The sequence below is a fragment of the Bombus bifarius genome, unplaced genomic scaffold, assembly GCF_011952205.1.
Source record: "Bombus bifarius isolate JDL3187 unplaced genomic scaffold, Bbif_JDL3187 scf7180000008366, whole genome shotgun sequence".
NCBI lineage: Eukaryota > Metazoa > Arthropoda > Insecta > Hymenoptera > Apidae > Bombus > Bombus bifarius.
This window is the reverse complement of record NW_022884618.1, coordinates 631,832-651,984: the sequence shown is the minus strand read 5'-3', so window position 1 is coordinate 651,984 and position 20,153 is coordinate 631,832. Positions and strand designations below refer to the sequence as shown.

Below are 20,153 nucleotides of genomic sequence, written 5' to 3'. Positions count from 1 at the left end.
CAATATATCTTGTGACAAGGTCAGTGCACTTTTTACAACACAACTCAGGTCCGAATTGACCATGTACCGTCGGTGAACTAATACATTTTACAGTAATAAGTGAAAAATAATCTGTTTTTTGTATATTGTTCCTGCTTATACAAGTCGACTGGTCAGTCGTGTTTTAAACACCTTCGCACTGAAGAGTTTCGATGACTCCTTGTTATTGTTTCTGTTGAAAATCTTAGTCCAACGTTAATATTACAAGCCAATAGGTATGCTGAGACTCCTATTCACTAATAATTTATTATTCCATTACATTTTATTCAATTAAGAAGACATAATTATATTTAAGTATACAGATTTATTATTGGTTGATAAAATCTCAATAAATGTGTTTTAGGTCAATTCAATAAAGATGATATCTTTTATTTCATATTCTTTAAATGAGCACTTGATTTTTGTACAGTATTCGCAGCGCTGATATGTTACAAATGATAATCTGTTTCTTCTAGTGTACTTCTACAATTTAATAACGGTAAAATTAATTAAATAATACATACATATAAAACAATTGAAATAACAAAAATACGTACATCTCTTTGAAGTGTAATTTTTCTGCTGTTAGTGCAAGTTTCCTAATATTTCGAATAGTGCAGGCGGCGGCGATTTGCACTTCCGGGTCATCTGATCCCACCAAACGTAGCACATGCTGTAAATTTTTAATATAAACACATCAACAATTGTAGAACACGTAGAAATTATAGGATAAATGGCTTTAGGCCGTTTTAAATAAAAACCTTGTATAAATCTGTTGAAGAATTTTGACGAAACATTATTATTAACTTATATTTGTTAATATCGCACGGTTTTCATCTTAATAATTTCTTTATTAAAAAATAATGTAGAAATGGCGTAGTCGAAATACTTTTTATGTGGAAAACATTACTGTACATACTACATACCTTTATAACACCGGCAGAGTGCATGGTGATGCAGTTCATAGGCTCTTTACTTAAATGATACGCGGCTATGCAAACTCCCCTAAGAACATTTGTATTTTTGCTAGTCATGTAGTCAATTAATGGTGCAACCGCGTGCAATCGACCAAATTTAGCATTATTCTCCCCCCATTCGCAACAATGAGCTATGGCTAAGGTCAAATTTGCACGCAAATCTTCATTTTCCTAAAAGAGAATAAAATGTTAAATTGAAATAAAGCATTAATATATTGATTATTAAATTAAATAGTTCTAAATATTCAGGGGTTTAGTAAAATGTCGTTATTTCTATGTGTTAAGAATTACTTGAATAAGAAATTTGAATCAGTTCATTTTCGGACAAAAAGAATAATAAAATATGTTAATAAACTTGAAATTATAGATAAAAGCATGCAAAAATGTTAGGAAATTTATTTACTGTTTGGACTTACTGGATTCTCTCTCTCTCTCTCTCTCTCTTTCTATTTTACATAACAATAAAAACGTGATGATATACATTATGCATTAAAAATATACTTTTATCATAAATATCATGAGAGGGATATTTTAAATTTCTGTGGAAATTATTTAAATTAAATCATTCGAACAAAAATGATTTGAAACAAAATTAAGAAAAAAGAAACGTAATAAGAAAATATCATTCCCAATCTCAAAATATTTTAACGAAATACTTCCATTAGTACAACACATAAATTCTAACTGTCACTTGATATCTGATCTGTAATATGTTAACATGCTTCCTTCTTCTTAAACTAGAAAGATTGACCCTCTGAAAGAATCTCAAAAAATGCCGAAAGAATTGTTAAAATTCTTTGGATATTCTGCAGGAAAGAAGAAAGAAAAGGTGTAGCGCCGAATAAAGATCGCAAAAATTACCGTGGACACAAGATTCGCCAGTTTCTCCACTACTCCATGATCGCTGAGAATACCCAAATTTTCCGGGTCCGTAGCGATTCCGGCAATAGTGGCACATACTGCGCTCAGTACTTCAGTATTGCTACTTTCAAGAAGACTGACTGTAAGCTCCAATCCACCTACAAATGCCCGTACCATTTCTGGAGAGTCTTTGGCATATTTGATACAGGATACCAATGCGAGGCAGGAGTTTCTTTTGATTATGTCACTAGGATGTTTCAGCAATGACCAGACCAGTCGAACACCATCATTGATGTGCTCTGGATCGTTGATGATGTCCATGCATTGTTCATTTTGCGCGCACTCCTTTATCACCAATGGTATGTTCTCCAATAAAGGCTCGTACGTAGAGCTTAATAATTTGATCTACACAGTGATTTAGATCTTATTAATATTTTTACTGCCATATGTTGACGATGACCATACTTGTTGGACCACGAATGATTTTTCAAATATATTACAGGCGAATTGAGTGACATTTTTCTTTTCCTTTAATGTGTATTTCATACTATATCTCATTCTACTTTTGTATAGATTATATACAGTTCAAAACTGAATTTTCTAGCTCATATTTAACTTCAAGTTAAAATCTCAAAAGTAAAGACTTTCTAAAAGAATTCTAAAGAAATTCTAAAACAATAGTCAAATTAAAATGAATGCCATGAATTTTGCGTTTACTTTGTTATGTATCTATTACGTTGCTTCACCGCTTCTTTCTAATACTTTTTCAGCTACTGTAACTCAAATCTACAGAGTACGTGCGAGAAAACTTTATGAGATAATTTAAGGAACAAAGACGAAATCGGCCTTAAAATATTGAATCAGAGGATTAAAACGAAGATAATGACCACTTTAAAGTAGCAAATAGAGATTAGAGATACTCAGAAGTACCGAAGGGTATTAAGAGCCAAGATTAGGAAAATAATGATAATACCTCTCATCACAGATAAAGAAACAACTATAAACAACTAAAACCCGTAATCCATATTTTGATTTAACATATTAAATTCAGTAGAGCGACGAGATAAAAATATTTCCATAAAGAGAAATAAACGTAGAATCACCAGATTTGGCAAACCATCGTTGATCCTCAGAACATCTCTGTTAGCAGGATCTTTACAACATTCCGCCAGTGCTCCTACAACATTCGCCTGCACGTCATCATCCTCGTGTTCTTCTAAAAATGGCACTAAAGCAGCGACCAAACCATTTTGATTGAATCTTATTACGTTCTCTGGACTTATGGCACATTTCCATATTCCGCCTGTGACTGCGGCTAACAATTGTTTATTAGCCCGGACTTTTTCGCATTGTAAAAGCTTGCACAATATATCCAGACCAGATGTCTGGCGAACCATGTCCCTGGCAATTTTGTTTGTTCCACATTTGAATATCGCCAGAGCGCAATTTTCTTTCAACTTAATATTGTCACTTTGCAGGTGTCGTACAACGTCACAGATAATATCTGTGGTCTCGAACGCTTTGCGAAATACGTTCTGTAATTGTGAAGGAATTATCGATGGACATATGTAAGTTGATAAATGTTTTATAAATTTTTAGATAAGGATTTGCTTATTATCTCGTTTATCGCAAATATATAAACAGCATTTATGCAATAGTATCAATCTTGATAATAGATAATATGTTGAACATTGATAAGAAATATTGGTATTATTGAATATTGATGAGAAACAAAAGATAATTGTTATATAATAATTCTGTTTATACTGAGAAAGTTATACTAGAAAATAAGATACACTATATCATATAAAATATACCACCCATGTAAACATATAAAACATGCATCGAAATTCGTGAATTAAAACACTTAAGTAAAAATATAATAAAATCGAGTTAAAAGAATTAAAGATCCAAAATATTTTAAATTTTAGTATCCATAAATTGCAAATCAGGTATTTTGACTTTTATCATGGAATATTACCTGAAATTCTCAAATATCCACGTTTGAAATAACAGTTTAACATTTAAATTTCATTTACCTTAATTGCACATTGTTGAACAGCTCCCATCATCGGTACTACAAGAGAAGTGTGATGTGATTTCAGGAAACGTTCCATGAGCTTCACCACACCAAACTTGTGAAGTACGTCTCTCACTTTCGGACTACTGCTCAGAGAATCTAAAACTTTAGCACAGCCTATGGCAACCGCAACTAATTCCTTGTTAGTTTCGTTCAACTCATTGTACGATGTTCGAAGAATAGAATCTGGCACGTCCATCACATCTAACTATTAAAGGTTACAATTTTTTTATGATATAAAATCTTCGTTATACGATTATTTCGTTGATGATATGCTAAGAATTTAAAAAAATTTGTCAGAGGCTTCATAAGAAATTTCGCAAATAATTTCATTGATCACAAAATCAAAAAGTTAAATAAATATTTAAGAAATTATAAACTGATTAAGAAAGCTTACAATGAGAGGTATGCCTCCTCGAATTCGTATTTGTTTCCTTGCTTTCCTAATTCGTGCAACAATAGCCATAGTTTCTGCAGCTAAAACCTTCGCAGCAATAGAATAGAACGTCAATATAAAAATTATTCTCATTATTTTTATGCCATTCAATCGTATCTTTAAATTAATGTAACTTATTTTGTATTGAGCTTTATTGGAAACGAATCTTATTACTTTATTTCGTGAATAAATTTTTCATTAGATTTGTTCAAAAAGGTGTACTATCATTATTATTGTACAAGAGGAATAAAATTGTAAATGTTCTTGTGCAAATGAACGATCAGTGAAGTATAAGAAAGTATACTGAACGAGCGAAAAACTAACTTGAATGTCTCTAGCTGGATGCTTTAACATTTGAATCAACGGTGTTACAATACCAAGATCGATTAGGTGCCGTCGCATTTCTGTAGATGATACGATCTGGAGTAAAACCGACAGGGAGCCATTCTGGCATTTTAAATCTCTCGTTTCGAGTAGATTCACCAGAATCTCCAGACCTCCCATCTCTCGAATCGCCTTTTGTATAATCTGTTATCGTAGAAAATTAAAGGTGCATTTTATTTGTCCTGTTTTATTAACTCTAATTATGGAGTATATTTTTGGAAAATTTGAATTTCTAATTGTCTTTAATTAATACATTAAGAATTTCTATGAAAAAGTTCTCCCCCTATTTCTTTCTCCATTATTTCATTCTAGATTATTTAATAAAAGTAATAATAAAAAATTACATTATTTAATATAAAATAAATGAAATAAATTTAATGTAAATATAATCGATAGTCAAAGTAGATTCTTAGTTTTCTAATCGTTGGCACCCGGCATTACGATATACGATTAATTTTCATTTTCGTATGCAATACAAGTAACAATGATTAAATATCGTATAATTTTTTGAGAATATTTCACGCGAATGAATGGAATGTTGTAGAATTAATTCTAAATTCTTCGACATGTGAATTCATCGAATCTTCGCTTGGAAATTTTGTGCTTAATAATTAAAATTATAATTATATGGAATAAAAACTAAGTGAATTACCCTATTGGTCAGATCATAATCTTTTAAAAGACAGACAGCCACCATAGTTGCGGTTTGATTACCCGCTTTCATGTATCTGATAAGCTTCTGTATGTGCCAAAACTCTGATGGCACTTCCGGAGCTTCATCCTGCACGTATCTTAATTCATCGTCACTTTCTGATTCAGGTTCGTCATCTGTACTTTCTTCCTCCTGTTTTTCGCTGATGTAACGGACTCGAGGACCGAATGGTTGTCCAGTGACTGCTGATATTAGTGGCTTCGATGGTTCTTCCGGTTCGATTACTTCCAGCATATCCGGCTCGATTCTTTATTCGAAAAAAAAAAAAGAAAAATAGAGAAGATCAAAATGAAATGTCATAATTGTAGATCGTTGAAATAAAATCATAGGTTTCTTTAATTAAGCGATTAAACGCATAATGCAGTTATTTAATTACGAAATATCGTGATATTACAAATACTTACATATGTTAAATACTAAGGCTGTGAGACAAAAAATATTAAAAAACAAATAACTCTGTGAAATGACGGCTCTGGAACAAAAGGTATTAAAAAATAAGTAGAAGCATGAGTGTTGCAAACGTTATATAAAATTTGTTTTAGCACTTTGATGCGTTACAAAATGAAAATGAAATATTTATGAGATGATTGAGATTATAAGACGTATCGTTTTTTATTTACTCGGAAACTTATTTCATTTTTCAATTATTAATTTATCAAGTTTGACAATAAATAAGTAATCAATCGTCATTTACCACCAAGTATTTCTATACACACGTTAATATAGTACAATACTATATAATTAAATACTATAATTTATGTTTGAAGTACAGTGATTCTAAACTTACGTTGGTGGCGGTTCGATGGATATTTTCTTGGCATCTTTTTTCCGTTTCGGTGGCATAATCTTCTATTTCCAACTACAAGGAACGATGGAAACGTTGAAAACCTTGTTTCGTGTGGATAGGATAAAGTACCCTCTTTGTTTTGGACGCTTGGATTAAGAAATTTGTTAAGCTCCTTGTGCACGCAGCTATCGATCAAACAATTCATTACCATGTACAGCTCATGTAGGCATCTGTTCTGCGAATGATATAAAATTAATTTTATTTAATTTTCTTTCTTATGATACTTATTTACACGTCTAAATACTTATGTTTATATATATCGTAAATGTGCTTTAGTTAGCAACTTCTTCTATAATCTCTATCAAAAGATGTATTTTCTTCTTAAATATCTTCGACGCGCATTTTTAATTTCGTTTAGTTAAATTACATACTTGGTATTACAATACAAAAAATTGATCACTCGCTCGATCGATCAAATCGTTGTTTACTGACCTGAATAAATCGATTAATCGGACATATTTTTGTTTTATATACGTACATACTACGAGGGACAAACAAAGCAAAAATAAAATCGGAAAATTTAAAGCTATGTACATTTCTACAGCGCGTATACAGAAATGGACGATATATTAAAGTATAAACTCACATGGCAGATATATGACGCTGAAATTATTCAGTGTAAAATATTCTGAACGTAGCAGTACTCTGCCATACGATATTTATTTTTCGTTTAAATGACAGTTTCGTTTCGATTCTTCGCGTTCAGTCGATAACGTTCCAGGTTAATCGTGTCAATTGAGATTTACAAATGACAGAGTGAACATAAAAGCATTGATCGTTCGTCATTCTAAATTCTAGGTTAAAATTCTACAAAATTCCGGTCCATGTGTTCACTAATATCGAAACAAATATTTTCAGAACACATATATTCAAGCACAATAATGTATAATCATAATTGATGCATGGGAAAAGGAATTTACTGACTAAATATCGTTTTACGCAACTAATTAGATCGATGTAAAAGCATACGATGCACGTGACGTAAGCGTAAGGTAAGCGTAATAAATAAAATTAAGGGTGTTTACTGTTTGATCTTTGGGAAACTCAATTTCGTTGTATTTTTTAAACTCTTATAGCTTCAAAATAAAAACCCTGGAGAATGTGGCAAGTAGTGGCTAAGATTTACATTTTTGAATTATTAGTTTTTTTATTTCAATCTATTTACTGTTGCAGCCAAACTCATCGTAACTAAGAATCTTCGGATTCTTTTATCTTGTAATGTGTATCGTATCGTATCGTGTATGTAAGTCGTAAGTCATTTTTCTTACCTAAGAGAGCGCGTTCTACGGTATATAATACTGCCAATTTGTCTATTTCTTTTTAGCAAAATTTACAGACGTTACTGAAACATAGATAAATACAGTTTTTGCAAAATGTAAAATGCTAATGAAAAGGATTGTATAGATCATTAGTAAAAAAATGTAAAAAAGAATCTAATAATACGAGTCACTTTAAATGTTACAGAATGAAGAACTTTATGGAAAAAGGTGGAAGTACGGAAAATCTAAAAGCGGTTTGTAAAATTGCTAAGAAAATCAAATGTTCCGTATACACATATATGCTACTCCATTTTCAGTGGTGTTGCTTTTAATATCCTTGTCAATATGGCTTTGTATATGCCGCTGGGGATTTCGGTATAATTTGAAAGACCGAGAAGTAATTAATTACTTATATAAAATTATAATGCTGTTGAAGTATCTTTAATCATCATAATTGTGTTTTATACTTTTTAAATTAAATAAATGAATGGACACAGATTAATGACACTTATATAAACAACTTACACGTACAGATTTTATCCTGTTTAATTTTATACTTCATCGTCATTACTATGTTGAACATGCTTTTTTTGGGTCATATGCGATTTTATTGCGAACGTCCACGAGGAATTAAGAATTAAGAACCACATACTGTAACAGGTAAAAGCAATAATATTTATAAATATATATTGTTCATACTCTTTTTAGTTGATCTTTATTGAAAGGATAAAAAATGAAGAAATCGATTAATATTTTAATATACGTAAGAGAATATATTACACATTAAAGTTTTTACAAAATGTATTATTACTTTATAGCCACAGCATCGATTATCACAGTACTTTTATTATCTTAATTCGTTAATCGATCAAGAAATATTTTCTTTATATTGTTATGAAAATCAAGGAATATTTAAATTGAAAGTAATTTATCTAATAATATAAATAAATAGAGCATTCAAATGAACCGCGCTTAGAAACTGAATATGTCGATCTATCGGAACGGTATACTTACATAGGTTATATTCACAACAGGTGATCGTACGCTTATTTTAATTTTTTCTGAATAACTATACGTGTTTAATCAAAATTCAAGGTATTGTATCAAATGATCTACTAGATTAATATTGAAATTAATTTAAATAATAAACGTAAACAGTACTTTTAACATTTTTGATACATTACTAACCTATAAGTGTAGTGTTATTTAAATTCAACATAATTATTGAGATAAAGTATATTATTAAAGAAATTATATTAGAATCAATCCTATTTTATCTCTTATTAAAGAAATTATATTAGAATAAGTTAATGTCATATGTTTATTACTTACTGTTGTTTTATAATATCCATTTTATGTTAGTGAATACTTTTATATTATATGTATTAATATATTTTAATCTCGTTGCAAAAGGCAATTAAAATGCATATGCAAATGCAACGATTGATATAATAAACAAGGAAAATATTAATAAAGGTCTAATTCTGGATATCCTTTTCAGATGGGAATGCGTAAACATGCTCAATTTCTTGCTCGGACAGTTATGGTTCAAGATAATAATGTAGAAAAAGCTTCTCGTTTGTTAAATAGCATATTGTCAAAAGAAGGTATTTTTGAACAATATAGACGTACTAGATACTATGAAAAACCTACCCAAACAAGAAGGAGGATTAATTTTGAAAAATGTAAAGCTATTTATACCGAGGACATGACTAGAAAAATTCAGTTTATTTTAAGAAAAAATAGAGAAAATCCATATCCTGGCTCTGACTAAACTGTACTTATGTTTTAATTAAGTGTCTTGTATAATTTTAAAGTCATCTGTAAGTTTGTATGCATATGATATAATGGTAAATATCCTTACTTTATGTATATTCTGTATAACTGGTTAAAAGACGTTAAATAAATTACAAACGTACGCCGTCGGTATGTCAGAAGCTGATACACAGAGTTCCATTTAATGTCACGTCTATCTTATCCTTAGCCAGTTATATCATTACATCTGTACCTCGTTTATGGTCATATGTCATATATTATTTCATGCTGAATCGGTAACGTCAGAAATTACACAAAAAATTACGGAAAAATAGAAGTTCAGAGGACGCGGAATAAGATGGTACGTTAGATATTAGATCAACTTGTAGTTCTTGTATTAAACTACAGTTTCAAATAAATTGTATCTGAAAAGGAATACATATGCATATAATCCAAAGTATGATTTGTATCGTGGCGCCATCCTATGAACTACTTGAACCACTGATTTCTTTAAAACTTGATGGATAAGGGTCACTTTTCTGTTTGTACAATTTTTTAAACAATTTTCATCTCTGGTATAATAGATATCATTTTCATTTTAAAATTAATTATAAAGAATTTTTCAATGTATTAATGGAAAAACAAAATGTCGTTAAGATACACTGTAATTTCATAATTATCGATTTAAAAGGATATGAGATAAGGGTTCATTATTCAACATTTAGCCTTATTTTTATATATTGTTTCTTATCCAAAGTTACGAAATGAGAAATTTATGAAAATTAAATCAAATATAATACCAAAAATATCGTAAGCTACGATGCAACTAATTTTATAAAGTATTTGAAGTATATCGAATAAATATTATCAAAGGTGCCAGAGTAAACAGCATGTTTTTGACAGATATTTTCAACGTTATTTTCAACGTTGTAACTTCATTGACTGTTCTAATTTCAAAAAAACCTTTTACCGTAGTATTCTACGCATGTGAAACCAAACAATATATATATATATATATATATATATATATATATATTTCCAATTTTTCACATTTACAAGGTGCTACACTGTATTAATTCTGTGACGTGTAACTGGAAATGACGAGTTTTGTCGCTTTTTAAATTTACATTTGTTTACAATAGTCAAGAAAATGACGTGTATATTACAATGGTAAGCGTTAACAATAAGCGTAATCTAGTTCTCATGGAAAATTACTTCTGGTTATTTTTAATAACGCTGTATTGTTCTTTAACGAGAATAGTTGAGCTAGTTATCGTTAGCTGCAATTGAAGCGATCTTGATATAATTTGCGAATTGATTAGCAAGTTGCAGCTTCGTATCGAAAGTGAAACGTAATGAAGCAGAAAGTTATTTTTCTCAGTATTATTTAGAGTTACAATATAAGACCCAAATTTTTTATTAAATCTTAAAAATAGATCAAATATGTTTGGATATGACCTTTAAAATTAAATCAGTATTTTCTTAATAATCTTAAAACAACGTAATCGTACGAAACGTACACACATACGCAAACATAGGAAAGTAACAGTCGTATTAAATTTCTTAACGTTATTTCTCCCTTATTATTAAGATTAAATGCTTGTAAAATTAAAAATAAAGTTTGTTTACCTAATCAATACATTATTTACAGTGAGTGATATGAATCGGAATAAATTGTGCGATCCGTATTAATTAAAATAAGGAAAATAATAATACACAGTATATAAAATATAATCAGTAATTACGCATAATATTTAGTGTGTAATGTGTAATGATACAATAACAGATGTATGTACAGGGTGGTTGGTAACTGGTGGTACAAGCGGAAAGGGGGTGATTCTACGCGAAAAAAGAAGTTGAAAATATAGAATAAAAATTTTTCGTTGGAGGCTTTGTTTTCGAGAAAATCGACTTTGAACTTTCACTCGATACGCGTGCACTTTATCGCGTCTCGTTATAACGGATCTCACTGTAGATCGTTATCTCGATTGACGTTATTTTTAACATTTTTTAAATTTTTAAATTTTTAAATTTAAAATTTTTTAAATTTAAATTTTTATTCTATATTTTCGATTTCTTTTTTCGCGTAGAATCACCCCCTTTCCGGTTGTACCACCAGTTACCAACCACCCTGTATATAAGGAAGGAGATACCAATGAAGTAATAATGTTTATCAGTTTATAAGTAGACCGCAATTATAGTTTGATTTGTTTATGAGGAATGTTCGCTTGCTTGCGTCTTACACGTATATTGGCAAAATAGTTTATTATTCAAGAGTAATAAGACTACGTGTATATGTCTGCTATCTTGAAATATACTTTCTTCAGTAGTCTGTATATTTTCTCCTAGGGCTGAGATCCACATTTAGAACGTTGGTAATAAGAACGTAAACGTACTCGTGACGCGCATGATGGAATTATGAATCGTCTTAAATTTTAAATTTTCTGGTAACCTGCTATTAAAAATCCGATTATATGAATTAAACAGAGGGGGATTCTAAAATATAATCTTTTAAATAATTCAGTAAATCTATCGTGATATTTTATGGTTCTAAAATCTAAACGTTTCTGTCAATATGTATAAGGTTTACGTTTTTCAAAATACAATTTGTTTAATTTTTCTAAGGAAATGTTTAGAAAAAAAAAATAGAAGATAAGCCATTTTACGATGTAAGATATCAAGTAATATTTTCACGTTAATATAAGAAGTTACGGTCAGTTTATTAAAAAGGAGAAATGTCGTTCGTGCGTTATGTATCTATATCGGTCTTCTGCAAAAACATAGTCCGGGATGGTAAAACTTTTTCCAAGTAGCGCACCATTTTTCCTAAGTAATTTTCGTTATCTTTACTTTGGAAAGAACTTTAATCTAGTTTTTGCAATCATCTTACCAACTTCAGGTTCTCGACTAAAAAGATTATGAAATACAAAATTTTATTTCGTTTATTTTGGTTTTATGTTTAATTGATTCTTTGCTTCCACTGTATAAATATCTTCACATATCCAATAATTAACTTCTGATACGATAAGTACGTAAATAATGTTGCAGTTTACAAGACAAAAAATTCACCATAGTAGAAAGAGGACGAAACTCTCATTGTAATATGATGAACGCATTAAGAAAAAATGATTAGGAGATTTTTACGCAATCGAAAGATACATGAAATTATTCGATTAAAATAAACTGAATAATGATTTTAATAAACTGAATAATAATTTTTTGTCCTGTCTACGCTGGTATTCCTGTTTTTCCTTCTTGCTAGGGAACTTGGCACTACTATCCATTCATTTTTGCTATCTATTCAATTTTCGCCAAGTTGGCGAATTCATTGCCAAGAAAACCGACAAAACGTTTTGTCTTTGCTCTGGTTTCAGCACGCGAGGTAGAAAACACGGAGAATGAAGTCAGAGTTTGTAAAAAACAATTCAACGAGATTTGTCTTCTTGGATGACAAGCGCAGATTAGGAAAGCAAGACGTGAAACGACGAATACTTTTATTAAAATTGGAAAGTTTTAAGAAAGAAAGTTAGAAATTGAAAGGTAAAATTACGATTCCATAGATTACATATTTCTTTTTCTTCTAACCCGTTTATTTATTTGCATTTTTTTATAGATTATCTTCTGACCGTCTACAGACTGTCAGAACTAGAACTTACAAGTCGTTCTAGGAAAAACAATTTTGCGCACACATTTTACGATCAGACGTTTGTCAAAGTGACGCACTAACTGTTTACAATCTGTAATTTCCTCGATAGAATCGTTCATTCAGATACGAATTTCGTTAATGATGATTGCATTATACAGGGTGGTTGGTAACTGGTGGTACAAGCGGAAAGGGGGTGATTCTACGCGAAAAAAGAAGTCGAAAATATAGAATAAAAATTTAAAAATTTAAAAATTTAAAAATTTTAAAATTTAAAAATTTGAAAATTTAAAAATTTGAAAATTTAAAAATTTAAAAATTTGAAAATTTAAAAATTTAAAAATTTATAAATTTGAAAATTTAAAAATTTAAAAATTTTAAAAATTAAGAAAATAACGTCAATCGAGACAACGATCTACAGTGAGATCCGTTATATCGAGACGCGATAAAGTGCACGCGTACCGAGCGAAAATTCAAAGTCGATTTTCTCGAAAACAAAGCTTCAAACGAAAAATTTTTATTCTATATTTTCGACTTCTTTTTTCGCGTAGAATCACCCCCTTTCCGCTTGTACCACCAATTACCAACCACCCTGTATAATATAGTTACGATATTTTGCTTCGATCTTTCTATCTTTCGTCGCGTTTTCAAAAATATGAATTTGCATTTTGGTACAATCAGTAATAAATTATTATTCAGAAGGGATCTATCGATGACGAGATTCAAATTCAGTAACGAGGAAAGAACTATAATAGATTCTGTATAGGAGCAGACGAGAAAAAGAGTGAATTGCGCGGACAAGGGGAAGAAACGACGAAACAAACAATTTACAGAAGAATGCAGAGAGGTTGAACGAGAAAAATAGTTAACTAAACTAACTAGCAATTAATTGGAATTTAATAAAAATTAATTAAAATTGATAAGATTCTCGAGTATTTCGAGTATCTCGAAATACCGAAATTACCTTTAAATTTTTGTATTTATGAATAGATATATCGATTGGTACACATTGTACGGTACTGCACTGTATTGAGCAACCCGGGAAGTTAGTTTCGATTTACATTTCGATGCTCAGGTTTTTCGGTGAGAAACTTTTCAATATAATCTTTCATGTCGACCAAATTCCATAGAAAACGAAACGAATTTTCCAGGCAACCCAATATTTATATATTGATTTTATTGGCTATGCCAATAAATGATCAAAATATAGAAAGAAAAAGGCAGATTTATCTATCGTCGTGTTTCATAAAAAGTCGGTCACATTGCATGGTATAACGATGTCAACTGACAATTGGTGAGTCAGAGCGTGAGCGTGAAAATTGGCAAGTCGAGGATTTGAAGATGGATAAGGGAGAAGCGGAGGGTAGTGTGCAAACGGACCGATATAGAGAGTACGAAGAAATGGATAGTTTCCCGAGAGAGAGACAGAAAGAGAGAGAGAGAGAGAGAGAGAGAGAATTCCAGTTCCAGGCAAACTGTCTTGCCAGCAGTTCGAAGATAGTTTCGGTCCAGATTCCTCGGAGTTAGGCCAAACCGCGTTTCCAACCAAAACGTCCACTGTTTTCAACGGAGTCGCTTCTCCACGTTGACTTCGAAACGAGCTTCTTCCGAATGCTGAGTGTTGGATTTCCTGCGTAATCAATTCAACGAATACGATGGTTCCTCTTCTTTTCTAATTGTTGTTTGTATTAGACGTTTGTATCGGTAGACTTTATTCGATTACACGACAATTTTTCGCTAATGTTCGTGTCAATGATAGAAATTGCTTTTTCCTTCTAAAAAGTAAGTTGAATCTAGATACAAGATTTTAGAAATACCATGATTTCCATGTGCAATGAACAAATGATATTAGTAAATTAAGAGATTGTATTATTTAGCAATCGCAGTTTGTAGAATTCCTTTGGACAAACTGTTTTCGCAATTCTGCAAGTTAAAGTAAGAAAATACTACAAATTGACAGAATGAGCGAACATTATCCATAATCCATAGTCAGCAACGAAAATTATTAATCTGTCGAAATTTGTGAAAATTTTGCAAATAATCTTTTGCAACTCGCGTCGCTGTTGTACAATGAACGCTTAAGAAAAAGGGAATGAAGTATTAGTCAATAATTTTTAAATTGTTTACGGCTGTCGTGTTGGCTTGCATGCAATTAACTAATTCGCAATGTATAAAATCTACTGGAAATGCTTTATTTGCTTTACTATTACATAAGAGAATTTATTAGAATTATTAGAACGACGTTTTCATAAATTATGGTATTTTATTAATATTAACAAGTTAATTGTGCAAGAGCCCTATGTAGTTATCTTAAATAGTAAAGATAGGATTCCAAACTTTGGGTATAGGTACAGGATACCACGTGCTGTTGCATAATATACATTACTGTTTCCCTTTCATTTGATTCCTACAAATGTTTTCGAATGGAAATTTATTCTTCTGTGTGTTTATATATGCACATGTCATATTTATGTATACGTCCACGTGTACGTTATACAAATGTTCATCTTTCTAACGGGATGTTTGTTGTTCATAAATATTTTCATAGATTAATTCCAAATGGATTTCAATGTTTGAGTTGCAAAAGTGTCAGCTTTGACGTAAGAGAATGGCAAACATATTTTTAAGAACTTACACAGAATATCATAATTTAAATTTATTCTGAAGATACTTAGTGACCTTAGAAACTTTTACCTATCTTAGAAATAACGACGAAGTATATTTTTCATACTTTACCTTGTATATTCTTCTGTTCCAAGATTTTTTTCACTTCCTATTGAATATTCATGATTGTGCCTGATTTGATGACATGAATAGATATATAACACCAGTACCATAATTTATACATACATCCGTGACATATATATGGTTAATGATCCTACTCATTCGTGTTGTGAAATACTGGCAAATTGATGGGCTCTCATACATTGTGTATGTCAATTCGTAATATCATTGGCAGAATATTTGATTCTGTTTACTTCTCAATTGCTTCTTTTATTTGTAAAACTAAACCTCTTTGTTATTCGTTAAGGTAACAGAACACAATGAAAAGATTGTAACTTGCGATAAGACTACGAAGGAAATACGCTTTACATATTTCTTCAAAGCACAATCCTCAGATCCTTCGTTTTCTATCAATCGAGGCAAAAACCAATAGAATTTCCTATATTGCTGGAATTTCCTAAATTATTGCTTTTGAATTTCAGCCACTCTAAACATTTGAATAGATAAAAATTACTGCAAGATTTATCGCCGTGAGCTTCATTTGATTAAAGAGCCTAGTCAAAAGTGTCAGAAACAAGATTTCCGGGAAGGAAGACCGTGAGACAGATTTTCAACCGAGGCGGCAATCCCAACGCTCTTCTAACTTTTAGAGCGCTTCGTTGTGAAGCGATTACTCTAGTCCGTCAGCTCATGAATACCACTCGTTAGGCGTACGTGATGAGAGCAAAAGGAATCGTCGCGTATATCGTAAGGGGAAGGTTGAAAATTGCTTCGAAGCGCACGATTAACGTGGCAAGATCCGCCTTTAAATATGCCAATTCGATGGAGAACTTCGTTTATGATTGAAATACCGGCGGATCGCGAGCGTGTTTCTTGAAACTGGGACCTGACCCCGCTATAACGAGGCCGAACTTGAAGCAACAATCTCGTTTTGCAACTTGTTGCAGCTGTTCGTTTCGTACAAAGGGAATTAGAATTGGACGATCCGATATCTTTTATTCGGGTTTCCAAATAATAAGGAATAGAGGATTATAAGAGTTTGAAGTAGAACTCGTTCTTTGCGTTAGGGACGAAGAGATGCTGGGGGAATTAGAATAGAAAAGTAAAAAGATCTGATCTTATCGGAGTTTCTAAATAACGAAGAATAAATAATTATGAGGCTTTAAAATAGGAACATCTCTCTTTACATAGAAGATATGGGGTTGTTAAGAGAGTTGAAATCGAAGAATGAAGTAAATCTGATTTCTACTATGAAAATTGTATCGATACGGCGTATAGTATGTAGTATCGTATGAATTGACTTTTAGAATAGAAAATTCTAGGATTGTCGAATAGAATCCACTTTTTGTGTATGCGAAATGTTGGGGCAATTGAAACTGTAGGAGAAAGTAAATCTCATTTCTTCCATCGAAATATCCAAATACATCGTGATTTTTCAATTTTCAGAGTAGAAAATCATAAGAGGTTCGAATAGAATTCTTATTCGATACATAGGAAATGTTGAAAGGATTGGGATTAAAAAGTAAAATAAAACAAAGTACATAGTGTCAAAGTAATAGATTATGTTAGTTATTATAAATTGGTTTCTTCGAAGATTATAAAAATGGAATACTAGCACACTAAAATATAATAAATGGTTATGGAGATGTCGTCTTCTGTATATGTAATAATAATAATAGTGATCATTGATAAATTTCTCTTAATCGATTATACGAGGAAATAGGTGAAAATTGATGTTTAAAATTGTGTTAATTATAGTCACTACAGCTCGAAACGGACTCTCGGGATAGAAATTTCAAAAATATTTTTTTAACGTTTAACGATTCACAATTAACGATTGATTAAACATTAATAGGTTCAGCATTTTCAGTATTATATTTTTAACAGTATCTTCGGACTCGGTAAATGATTTTATACGAGTTTAGAATTAGATAACATTTAGGGCGCAATTTTAAAATAACGACGATTCGATGATTAGAATTTATAAATGAATCACATTTTAAAACGAAAGCTTCGGCTATTCGTAATTTCCAATCCTCGGATACTAATTTCAATCTGCTCTCAGGAAATTGAAAGACAAAAATATCGTGTAATCTTCCGCTACTAAAAAGAGCGCAATTGAGAAATGACAATCCCTGTCTGGGAAGAATGCAGAGCAGAGAACGGAACGATTTCACCAAACAGAAGTTCGATTAAACGAACGATAGAGGAAGGAATTGGGGAAAAAACCAATCTGCAAAGCGTTAGATTTCAGCTTCCTGAAATGTATTCTGCTGAAAGATCAAAGAGTCCTCTTGCAAATATCAGTTGGTTCCGCTAGAACAACCGCACTTTCAATCATTAAACCTGCCAGGCGATATCGTCGATTACTACACGTAGAAACTCATCATTAAACGTGTAGAAAAGATCCGTTATTCTGCACAATTTGCTTGTAATCTGTGAACGATTGCTGGTATCAAAGGCGCTCTTTACAAAGCGTAACTGATGTTAATTTTATTCGTTTTCTCTGTTTGGGTTATATCATTGGCAACACCGTTACAAAAATTGATTGATTTTAAAATGACCAAAAAATAAGAATTTAAATTTTAATCTTCGTTTAAAACTTGTACTTCTGTGTTGATTATTAAATTCGAATTATCAACGATATTTTAATGGTTTTCGTGTAAATTATAAATTATCTTTCTCGAGTTTGTTTTACTTCTGTCTATGCTAAAATTACGTGTTTTTAAAATCGAACGTGGCTAATTAAATATCATATTCACGAATTTATTAGTTTCGTATATTCTCCTTTTAGAGGATATTTTTAGTACAGTTCTTCTAATATTATTTCAAAATAAACACTACTCATTATACTTATAGACTTATACTATTTTAATGTAACTACAGGACAGCAAATAATAGTAACTAAAATACATTTGTCAACGTAACAATGTAACGAATGAACAGCTTATGGATGCTTCTTCTAAATTGAAGAAGATTAGAAAAAAGTGTAATGCCGGAAAGAAGAAGGAATTTCCATCGTCGATTTAACGATAAAAGATTCGAACCAGATAGAAACCTAATAAGAAATTATAATACACGTAGTGAATAGAAAATAGGTATTTTTAGAATTAAAAATTACCGAATACACTGAGCGAGAATTGTTTAAAACGAGAGCACCGTGCCTCTAAAAGTCAAATTTTTCAAGTTGTTTTCGGGGCCCATGACGAAAAGTTGTACGCTGTTTGTGACGCTTGAAATGATTTAACGGGGGCTGGGCCGGATAGAAAGAAGCTTCCACCGCGCTAGACAGGCAGGATATCAAAAAACTTTCAGGACAATATCTTTATCTCGGACGAGATATTCGCGTAGTTCTTTAAAAAAGTTCACAAGTTGGAATTAACCGGTACTTTATGACTGACTCTCTTTACACGACAAACACACTCGCAGTTCGTAAATCACTGGGAATTTAATGCGGCTGTTTTCACATCATGATACTGCACGAAGTTTGACTTTAACACGGAGTAGACACTATTTAATCAATTTAATCGACAGTTACTTTGGAACGCGCTATTTCCCATCTTGATATTTCTGTGAAATTCTTAACGAAATTCTGATGAAATTCCTCTTTAAGCTTCAAATTATTTAGTATACTTACTTTAATATAGAAGAGTGACACGTATCAAGGATCGTCGGTATCAAGATATCCGCGAAAATTGATGGGAAATTCGGTTCCTATTTAGTCAAATTATATTATTTAAAAAGAAGAATGTTACGATTAAAGAAACTGTTTTATTGGTAAAGAATAAAAGACTCGTAGAATTCAGAGACCATTGACTGAATTGCAAAAGAATGATGTAACACTTTGTTATCGCTAAATAATTATTATAAGACAGACCGCTGCGATGCATTTCAGAAAAAATTCACGTGCTCTAGTTGTAATCTGGCTTTCCCTAATGTTATCATTTGCGGATAATTCCTTTGTACAACACTTATCAAACGTTGTTCTTTTTTTCGTAATATGTTTGCTAGTGGTAGAATAATAATGTCACGTATTAATGGTAGGTTAGATATAACTTTTATCATAAAATTAATCATACAATATCATCACCATTAATGACGAAATGTTCTTTTATCGGTAAGTATGTGTCATTAAAAAGCTATTAACGAGAGAGTAATTCTTTCACTGTTCTTATTTCTAATATTCTGTTTCAGGCCAGTGAAACGTAGAGTACTATGTTATTCAGAAATATCGCGTAGCAAGATAAATTTCACATGATCACTCTTTTATATCCAACTGTAATATCATTTGTACAAAAACAACATGACTCTACACTTGTTTATTATTTATTTATTTGTTTATTATGTACAATTTTCAATCGTACATATAAATAAAAAATCTGGTGTTATATCAGTAAGACAGTTGATACGATTTAAATAATAGAACAACAATAATATACAGAAAAAATATTCAATCC

At 31.1% G+C, this 20,153-nt stretch overlaps 2 protein-coding genes and 1 long non-coding RNA gene across 5 annotated transcripts; 2 read left to right on the top strand and 1 right to left on the bottom strand.

Moving 5' to 3' along the window:
• Window positions 1-269: 269 nt before the first annotated feature.
• Window positions 270-9,031, bottom strand: LOC117212754 (armadillo repeat-containing protein gudu). 3 transcript variants are annotated; one of them, XM_033457782.1, is made up of 12 exons: window positions 8,907-9,031; window positions 8,100-8,225; window positions 6,256-6,490; window positions 5,409-5,715; window positions 4,697-4,900; window positions 4,334-4,420; window positions 3,896-4,144; window positions 2,960-3,391; window positions 1,857-2,261; window positions 945-1,166; window positions 576-691; window positions 270-501 (listed from the first exon to the last, which is right to left on the bottom strand). In XM_033457782.1, the coding sequence occupies exons 3-12, from the start codon at window positions 6,309-6,311 to the stop codon at window positions 468-470; spliced, it is 2,112 nt and encodes a 703-aa protein (XP_033313673.1). In that variant the 5' UTR covers window positions 6,312-6,490; window positions 8,100-8,225; window positions 8,907-9,031; the 3' UTR covers window positions 270-467. The 3 variants fall into 3 exon arrangements, with proteins under 3 accessions (XP_033313673.1, XP_033313675.1, XP_033313674.1); XM_033457784.1 differs by lacking the exons at window positions 8,100-8,225; window positions 8,907-9,031 and adding an exon at window positions 5,873-5,940 and having other exon boundaries at window positions 6,256-6,332; XM_033457783.1 differs by lacking the exons at window positions 8,100-8,225; window positions 8,907-9,031 and having other exon boundaries at window positions 5,873-6,332.
• Window positions 2,085-5,735, top strand: LOC117212757. Its single transcript, XR_004488522.1, has 5 exons — window positions 2,085-2,215; window positions 2,627-2,872; window positions 3,007-3,424; window positions 3,962-4,153; window positions 5,576-5,735. It is a non-coding gene; the product is annotated as an uncharacterized LOC117212757 (long non-coding RNA).
• LOC117212756 (28S ribosomal protein S21, mitochondrial) lies at window positions 8,548-9,518 on the top strand. The gene is made up of 2 exons (XM_033457786.1): window positions 8,548-8,669; window positions 9,076-9,518. The coding sequence occupies exon 2, from the start codon at window positions 9,076-9,078 to the stop codon at window positions 9,346-9,348; it is 273 nt and encodes a 90-aa protein (XP_033313677.1). The 5' UTR covers window positions 8,548-8,669; the 3' UTR covers window positions 9,349-9,518.
• Window positions 9,519-20,153: the final 10,635 nt, after the last annotated feature.